General features: G+C 39.9%; 1 protein-coding gene across 4 annotated transcripts in view; it reads left to right on the forward strand.

The window, feature by feature from the left end:
* LOC144596506 (deoxyribonuclease TATDN3-like) overlaps window positions 1–9068 on the forward strand; it is a 32126-nt gene extending 23058 nt beyond the window's left edge. The window contains exons 7-10 of one of the 4 annotated variants that reach the window (XM_078404875.1): window positions 3944–3999; window positions 4458–4570; window positions 6960–7034; window positions 8822–9068. In XM_078404875.1, the coding sequence (XP_078261001.1) occupies window positions 3944–3999; window positions 4458–4570; window positions 6960–7034; window positions 8822–8965 (388 nt within the window). In that variant the 3' untranslated portion in view covers window positions 8966–9068. Of the gene's footprint in view, window positions 1–3943; window positions 4000–4457; window positions 4571–6953; window positions 7035–8821 lie in introns of all 4 variants that reach the window. The other 3 variants (XM_078404873.1, XM_078404874.1, XM_078404876.1) reach the window with 3 other exon arrangements.
* Window positions 9069–9289: the final 221 nt, after the last annotated feature.

A 9289-nucleotide genomic window follows, 5' to 3' on the forward strand; every position in this document is an offset into this window, starting at 1 on the left:
GTGGAATATTACGTCTGATCATGTGCAGTCATTCCTCCCAGCAACGATTAAGAGGTCATACGTTAACATACAGACACGATTTGATTCAGAAGTCAAGTCAAGTCAAGTCCATTTTATTTGTATAGCACATTTAAACACAACCCACGTTGACCAAAGTGCTGTACATCAGTTCAGGTACTAATAAACGAACAACTAAATGGCACACAAACATAACAGCACAATACATAAACAGTTCACAGCGCCCCCTCAGAGGGCCTCAAACGCTAGGGAATAGAAATAGGTTTTGAGCCTGGACTTAAAGGAGTCGATGGAGGGGGCAGTTCTGATGGGGAGAGGGATGCTGTTCCACAGTCTTGGAGCTGCAACTGCAAAAGCGCGGTCACCCCTGAACTTAAGCCTAGACCGCGGGATAGTGAGTAGCCCCATATCGGCCGACCTGAGGGACTTGGAGATAGAGTGGTGGGATAGACGATTTTTGATATAAGGGGGGGCAAGTAAGAAGATTACACCCCTTCATGAGGTGGGGGTTTTATGTCATTTAATGTTGATTGATTTCAATGGGTATAGCATTACATGCTTAGCATACACTAATGAGAGAATGAATACAATTTGTGATCAAAATACACACAAGCTCTTGCATGAGGCGCATGCATGGAAATTATGCACCAATGACACTGGGACACGGCATAGCAACATATCATATCATATCATATATATACAGCCGGAAACAGGCCTTTTCGGCCCTCCAAGTCCGTGCCGCCCAGTGATCCCCGTACATTAACACTATCCTACACCCACTAGGGACAATTTTTACATTTACCCAGCCAATTAACCTACATACCTGTACGTCTTTGGAGTGTGGGAGGAAACCGAAGATCTCGGAGGAAACCCACGCAGGTCACGGGGAGAACGTACAAACTCCTTACAGTGCAGCACCCGTAGTCAGGATCGAACCTGAGTCTCCGGCGCTGCATTCGCTGTAAAACAGCAACTCTACCGCTGCGCCACCGTGCCGCCCATCACATCTCCCCTTCCCCCCCTGCACCGCGCCCCTCCCATAGGATTCCACTGTGCCATTTTGTTCATACATTTCTTAGTCTAGTTCAGTTTCAAGATACAGTGCGGAAACAGACCCTTCAGCCCATCGGATCCGCGCCGACCAGCGATCCCCGCATATTAATACTATCCTACACACATTAGGGGAAATTTTTACATTTTTACCAAGCCAATTTACCTACATACCTGTACATCTTTGGAGTGTGGGAGAAAACCAAAGATCTCGGAGAAAGCCCACGCGATCACGGGGAGAACGTACAAAATCGTACAGACAGCACCCGTAGTCGGGATCGAACCTGGGTCTCGCACCGCAAGCGCTGTAAGGCAGAAACTCTACCGCTGCGCCACCGTGCTGCCCATTTCTAATCTCTTAATTCAGGAAGAATATATTGGCCTAGGGAGTCTGGAATATCGATTCAGCAAAATAACAGTGAAATTAAAGAGTTAATAACAAGGAGAGGTTGAATGTGCAGTGATCCAATTGCAGTTTTTGTAATCATCAAATAATTTATAAGAGTAGATAAAGAGAAACTATTTCTCCTGGTGCTAAATTGTTTTGGAAACACGAATATAATGTTAAAATTAAAGCTGTATCTTTTTGGAGAAAAATCAAGAATTACTTCTTCAAACTGAAATCAAAAGCCTGGAAAAAAAGCTGTAGTCAATAGAAAACCTTGAAAGCTTTGAGTGGCAAAAATAAATCACTCTAGTTCCGAAGTATCCCTTAACATTGCTACCACAGCCTATGGTGTACTGTTTTCAACATAAGTGCAATGTTGAATAAATGTTGCCCATAACATCTGATGCAGAATAGACTTTTCCCCCACCATCCATGTTTTCAAAGACTTTCGGAGGAAGGTTAGTTTGGCCACTAATTTAATTTGTTTGAAAATCGCTCAAGATCCTGAAGATTACTTAAATCAAAATCCAAGTTTTGTTTTAGAAAGGAGGGTAATGCGAGGTTTATGTTTTTTTTGTGTCATTTTTTGCTTTGACAATTGGTTCACTTACAAATCTCTGCATTGAATCATACATAGTAATTAAATCACAATAGCTCTATTTTCCACAGTAATGGTACATTATTTGATTTAGGTAATACATGTCTGGAACTTTGCTATGACCTTAACTAGTGGACCATGATTGAACATTCCTGGGGATACAGGTTGCATTGTCGTTTGATGATTATTTAATAAAATGAGAGGTACAGGATGTATAATTATAGACGTGAATGAACATTACCATGAAGATAAGAAATAGTTTAAACATTGTGTTGCTGAGCACAATTGCAATAATAATAAAATGTTTCAGTTTGGACTTGTAATCAGATGCTTATTTCTCAATGTTTTATGGAGGAAATTAAAAACGGACACTGCTGAAGTTTACAGAACCATTTTCAACTCCATGTTTTCATGCATGTGTGTATAGACAGAACAATTTCAAGTTCTACTAGGGTGGGAGTAAAGAAAGAATGCAATTCTGTTCATAGATACAAAATAATTATTTTTTAAATACCTAGCTGCAAGGCAAAGCTTTCATCTAAGAACTGGTTTTAAAAAATGAAACAACAAATTAAATCCCTTTAATAAAAAAAATATGTACATGCTGATTTATACCAAGGATATACACAAAATGCTGGAGTAACTCAGCGGGTCAGGCAGCATCTATGGGGAAAATGGATAGGTGTCATTTCGGGTCAGGACCCTTCTTCAGGCTGATTATAGGGATGGGTAACTGGAAGCTAGAAAAAAAACAGGACAAATTAGAGCCGGTAACAGGCGACCTCAGGCGGCGTGATTCCTTGAGAGGCCTATTGATGCCTGGGGGGCGGAGAGCGGTGTTATCCCTCAGGGCTACATTGTTGCAAACGGCGTTCTTAGCCAACTATTGGTCTATCGGGGAATCACCCTGCCTGAGGTCATCTTTTGCCGACCCTAATTTGTCCTGGTCTTTTCTGGATTCCAGTTCCCCTCCCCTAGAATCAGTTTGAAGAAGGGTCCTTAAGAGGATGTTGCCAGGTCTAGAGAGTCTGAGCTATAGGGAGAGGTTGAGTTGGCTGGGTCTCTATTCCTTGGAGCACAGGAGGATGAGGGGTGATCTTATAGAGATGTATAAAACCATGAGGAATAGATTGGGTAGGTGCACAGAATCTCTTGCCCAGAGTAGGGGAATCGAGGACCAAAGGACATAGGTTTAAGGTGAAAGGGAAAGATTTAATAGGAATCTGAGGGGTAACCTTTTTCATACAAAGCGTGGTGGGTGTATGGAACAAGCTGCCAGAGGAGGTAGTTTAGACTGGGACTATCGCAACGTTTAAGAAACAGTTTGACAGGTACATAGATCGGACAAGTTTGGAGGCATATGGACCAAGCGCAGGCAGATGGCACTAGTGTAGCTGGGACATGTTGGCCGGTGTGGACAAGTTGGGCTGAAGGGCCTGTTTCCACACTGTATCATTCTATGACCTAACCCAAAACGTCACCTATCCACGTTCTCCAGTGATGCTGCCTGGCCTGCTGAATTAAATCCCATTATTATGTACATTTTAAATGGAAAATGTTGGAAACACTCAACCGACTGTATCAGTGGAGAAAGAAACAGAGTTAACATCACATGTCAAATGAAATTATGTGGCGTTTCAGACTTTGTTTCAGTCCTACTAAGGCCCACTTCCTCAATTCTATTTCTCTTTCCACACATGCTGGCTAACCTGCTGACCGTTTCCAGCATTTTCAGTCTATTCCACATTTCCAGCAATAGCAATTTTTTTTAATTGCTTTTTTAAAATACAAATCAAAAGATTTGATTACTATCTAAAATGTAATCTAATGGGTCATTCAGTATAATGCTTGTATTGTTAATGCTAAATGTCCCTTTCTTATCCTTTCAGGAATGTACATTCGCGCTCTGCTGGGCGTCCAACTATTAACCTACTGAAGGAACAAGGTTTAAAAATTTACATTTTTGCTTTTGTCCTTATATGCAAAGACCAAATAAAACAGAGACCAAATAAAATAGTTTACCACAGTCAATCCTTGTTTTCTTGCTGGATCCCATTCCTCCCAAGTGCAGTATGTTATTTATCCTTCATGCCAGATTTGCTCAGCTTCAGTCTATTTTGATAACTGAATGTCATCTTACATTGGAGCACTATTATAGAAAGTCGCTGCATGGAGGGATACAGGTTCTTAAAAGAGAGATTACTAAACTTTTGCATTGCTGATGTCTAGTCTTAATAAAAGTGGGAAGTGCTCAAATAGGAACTGAGTGTGCACTTCAATGGGTGCTTAGTCTCACTAAACATGGTGTCAGGTTGTCTTAAGTGCAAAATATGTGGCTAACTTGAAAGAAAATTGATACTGAATAACAACATGAAAATATATTCTTCTGTTCTTTTTTCCCAGGAGCTCAGAAAGTATTGCTTCATGCTTTTGATGGAAAACCCTCCGTGGCCATGGAAGGGGTGAAAGCTGGATTTTTTTTTTCAATCCCACCATCCATTATAAGAAGCGAGCAGGTTTGATCAAATATAATAATATTCTCTGAAATGTATCCTAGCTGTATGGAAATATTTGTAATTAAAGTGATAGAAACCTGTTGAAGACCCAACGTTTTGTCACTAATGTCTCTTTTCTGTGCTGTCTGACTCAATTAATCTATTTAAAGGTACAATATGTGCGAAAAATAAAACAGTAGTGAAAGAATTTCATCCTTGGTCAATGGTACTACATTTGCCATATTATGGTAACTGTATGTTTTATTCAGCTTCCAAATCTCTTCAGTAGAACTGCAGTTCCAAAGCAGAATAGAACAAGTGGCTGCCATTATTTGTTGGCTTATTGATACCAACCAAGAATTAATTTATTGACAAAGATTCTTCTAGGTCCATCAATTCGTTCAATCACTCTTTCACTGCCAACTTTAGGATCACTACTTTTCCTGCCCTTAATTAAAGGACCACTGATCAACTCATTTTAAGCATAACTGACTTTGCTGACTATTACACCTCTGGATAAATAGCATCAATTGCAAACAAACCCGGAGAAGATCTGAAGAAGGGTCCCAACCTGAAACATCACCTATTCATTTTCTCCAGAGATGCTGCCCCACCCGCTGAGTTACTGCAGCACTTTGTGCTTTTTTTTGTGTAAACCAGCTCCTGCAGTTCCTTGTTTCCACAACCAAACCTCTACTATTTTGTCAAAGCAAGGCTCCTAGAAACATCCTAAAGCATAAAACTCTAATTTTCTTTCTCCAATATCAACCAATCCCAAAACCTTTGATTCCCTGGCTCTCCTCTTTAACAACAAATAAAAGAGACTTATGGGTCCTGGGTTTGATTGTGACTTGGGTGCTTTCTACTTTTGCACATTCTCTCAACTGTGTGTGTCTGTATGTGTAGTGTGTGTCTGTATGTGTAGTGTGTGTCTGTATGTGTAGTGTGTGTGTGTATGTGTAGTGTGTGTCTGTATGTGTAGTGTGTGTGTTTCCTCTAGGTACTCTGTTTCCTCTCATATCCCAAAGATGTCCTGGCATTTTAATTGGCTTATGTCCACATGAAGATAATGACCTTATGATCTTAATGAAGGTTAATCATAAAAAGAATCGAAGGGATTTGATGGGCATGTTTGATAGCAAATAAGTTGCTTGAAGTTCGGGAAATAAGGAGAGGGAGAATAGGACTAATGAACTTACTCCCAAGGGAGCTGGCATGAACCCAAAGGGCAAAAAGGCTCTCTTAAAAAAGGCCCATTATAAATATAAGATCTGCATCCTACCCCTTTGCAGCATCATTCATAGATATGGAAGCTAGAGATATATGGATTAGTCAATGCCTTCAATGCCTTTGTGTTGTTAGATTAGTTACCTGGACGATGTCTTACTAGGTTGAATTGCTTCCAACCTGATTCCCAGCTGCCTCACCGAGGTCAAACCAAACCACCTCTAAACATCAGGCTTGGAGGTGAATATTACAGTTTATAACTTGTCAAGCTCAGAAGTGTGATTATGTGGACTGGGTCTTCATAGAACTATACAATTGTAAGACATTTATACCCCTAAGACTAAGTCAAGATTGTCATATGTATTAAAACAGAACAATGAAATTCATATTTGCAGCTGCTAAAGGTTCTGTAAATACAATACTCAATAAAGAACATAAAACAATTTGTAAAGTTAAATTAAGAAAAAAACATTAGTGCATTTCAAAACAAAATCCCCAAATCCACAGTGTAATCAAGACAGTTCTTAGTTTGGAGTTTCGTTGGTGTTTGTAGTGTTCAATAACCTGATGGTTACTGGGAAGAAGCTGTTCCTAAACTAGAGGTCACAGTTTTCAGACTCCTATACCTTCTTCCTGATGGCAGGTGAAATAAGAGCGTGGCCAAGGTGGTGTGGGTCCTTGATGATGCTGGCTTGCCTTCTTGAGGCATCACCTCTTATAGATCCCTTCAATGGTGGGGAGGTCAGTACCCATGGTAAATTGGGCAATGTATTTTTGAGGCATCACCTCTTATAGATCCCTTCGATGGTGGGGAAGTCAGTACCCATGGTGATCTGGGCAAAGTCCACCACCTTTTGTAATTTCCTTTGTTCCTGGGTGTTTGAGTTGCCGAAGCAGGGCGTAATGCAATCAGTCAATAAGAGGGTAGAAAGCTGCATGTTGGCAAGAGAAAACCATAAAAGTAGTTGCATAAGATAGGCACACACATGAAATGTTTGGTAGTTATTTATATCAATTTGTGTAAATTCTTGCTATTAGAAATTTGTGAAATGGAGTACTGTTGCTGCATAAGATTTTTTAGAATTGTAATTGTTAATTAAAAGATTTTGAAAGATTTTTTAATTAAATGTTTATATAGTTCAATCTGCATTCAAACTAATTGTGTCTTTTATCCAAGAAGCAGAAATTGGTGAAGCAATTACCATTAGAGTTTATATGCCTGGAGACAGACTCTCCTGCTTTAGGGCCAGTAAAACAGGTAAAACATTTTTTAGCCCAGTAAAACTGGTTAAATGCTGAATTCTTTGTGTAGTTTTTCTCCCTCAAACCAAGATGTTATAAAAGAGATGTCCTCAACTGGTTTAGAGCTGACTACTAAATTTTATGACGCATATGGAAATCATTTAAATAACTTTTAAATTGGTCGAAGTAAAACACTGTAAAACCTAATAGAACATACCTGTGGATCCTTTCAAAGCAGAGAAAGGCAACTGCCTGAGTTTAGAAATTAAGGAGGAATTTTAATAATCAATCAATAACTGCTTGGTTTGTGCCAATAGTTAACAGTTTAAACAAAACCTGACACCTGCTTCTAACATATCCTCTTCCAGTATGAAAGGAGGTTATGGTGCAATTGTTGAACAGTCACTCTGTTCTTAAGAAAAAGATCCATCACTTGAATGTCCTATGCCTTAGGATTAACTACTATTGAATATTGAACCCTATTTGGCTGGGGTTTCCAGGATTTGTCAGGGAAGAGGAGGTGATTGTGTTGGAACCAGTACATGCCATTCCATTTATTGAGGCTTTCCCTTAACTTACACCCACACCACTGATATCTACCTCAAGACTTCCGTTCACTTCCTCCTCTCCATTCCCTGGATGCAATCTGATGCTGAAGACTCAACAACAATTCAACAAATCACAGATAGTTTCTAGTTTTTATACAAAATTTTAAAAAACAAAATCAGTGCTGGAAATCTGAAAAAGAAATAGAAAATGCTGGGATAGGCATTATCCTTGTGAGAAAGAGGATTAACGGGCAACAGAAAAAATAAACTACACAAACAGAAGTGGAGAATTGAGGAGGAGGTGGAGAGACATAAAGGAAGGTCCGTGCTGAGATGGAAGTCAAGTCAAGTTTATTTGTCACATACACATACACGATGTGCAGTGAAATGAAAGTGGCAATGCCTGCGGATTGTGCACAAAAAAGGATTACAGTTACAGCATATAAATAAAGTTAATATAGAGAAGACAAAATTTAGTCCCTGGAGTTATAAAAGTTAACAGTCCTGATGGCCTGTGGGAAGAAACTCCGTCTCATCCTCTCCGTTTTCACAGCGTGACAGCAGAGGCGTTTGCCTGACCGTAGCATCTGGAACAGTCCGTTGCTGGGGTGGCAGGAGTCCCTCATAATCTTGCTTGCTCTGGATCTGCACCTCCTGATGTATAGGTCCTGCAGGGGGGGCAAGTGTAGTTCCCATGGTGCGTTCTGCCAAACGCACTACTCTCTGCAGGGCTATCCTGTCCTGGGTAGAGCTGTTCCCAAACCAGACTGTGATGTTGCCGGACAGGATGCTCTCTACAGCCCCAGAGGGCAGAAGAAATAAAATGCTAAAACAATGACAACTCGTACTGAAAGACAGCAAAGGTATTAGTGAACAACAAAAGTCCAGTGTGGACGATGTGCTTTGTCATTGGCTGTAAAACACTTTGGGAAATCCTCAAAGTGACATGAAAGCAACAATTCAAATGCAAATCTTTTACTGTTCCATATATTGTTATAATTGCTTGAATCATGGATCAAATCTGCCACATTCACGATCTGTGTGCTTCTGTCTCATCTGAGGAATTAAATCAGGTTAATGGATTTTGTTTTCAATTTTTGTACTTACCAAGAAAAGGTTTGAAGAATCTCTTCAAACAACAAGCACTCGGTTCTCTAGGTTGTTAGTAGATTTGTTGTTGATTTTGTCTATTTCACTGCAACCTGTAAGTGTACTGTGCTGTGATTAAGGTGACTGAACTATTGTTGTTTTCCAGGTAAGAAATGAGCCTAAGAACATATCAGTCTCCTGTCAATACATTGCACAGATTAAAGGGCTTTCGGTGGAGAATGTCATGGAAGTGACAACACAGAATGCATTCAAAGTTTTCCCAAAACTTCAGAAATTTATTCGTATTTGAAATATATTATCTCTGTAATATAGTGACGTTTTTTTTAAAATTGTGGATGCAATTTAGGCTTAAGGTAGAGTTAAAGCACAATAAAAATCTATCTTAAAATTCAATATAACGTGTCATTTTTTAAAAATTATCATAAAGTCAATGAGTTATACAGCACGGAAATAGGCCCGTCAGCCCAACTTGTCCATGCCGCCTAGGTGCTGACCTGAGGTAGTCTCCTTTGCCTTCACTTGGCCCTTATCCTTCTAAACCTATCCTATCCATGTATCTATCCAAATGTCTTGAATATCCTCTCTAGCACTTCCTCTGGCAGCTCATTCCATA

This window comes from Rhinoraja longicauda, chromosome 9 (genome assembly GCF_053455715.1).
Source record: "Rhinoraja longicauda isolate Sanriku21f chromosome 9, sRhiLon1.1, whole genome shotgun sequence".
Classification (NCBI taxonomy): domain Eukaryota; kingdom Metazoa; phylum Chordata; class Chondrichthyes; order Rajiformes; family Arhynchobatidae; genus Rhinoraja; species Rhinoraja longicauda.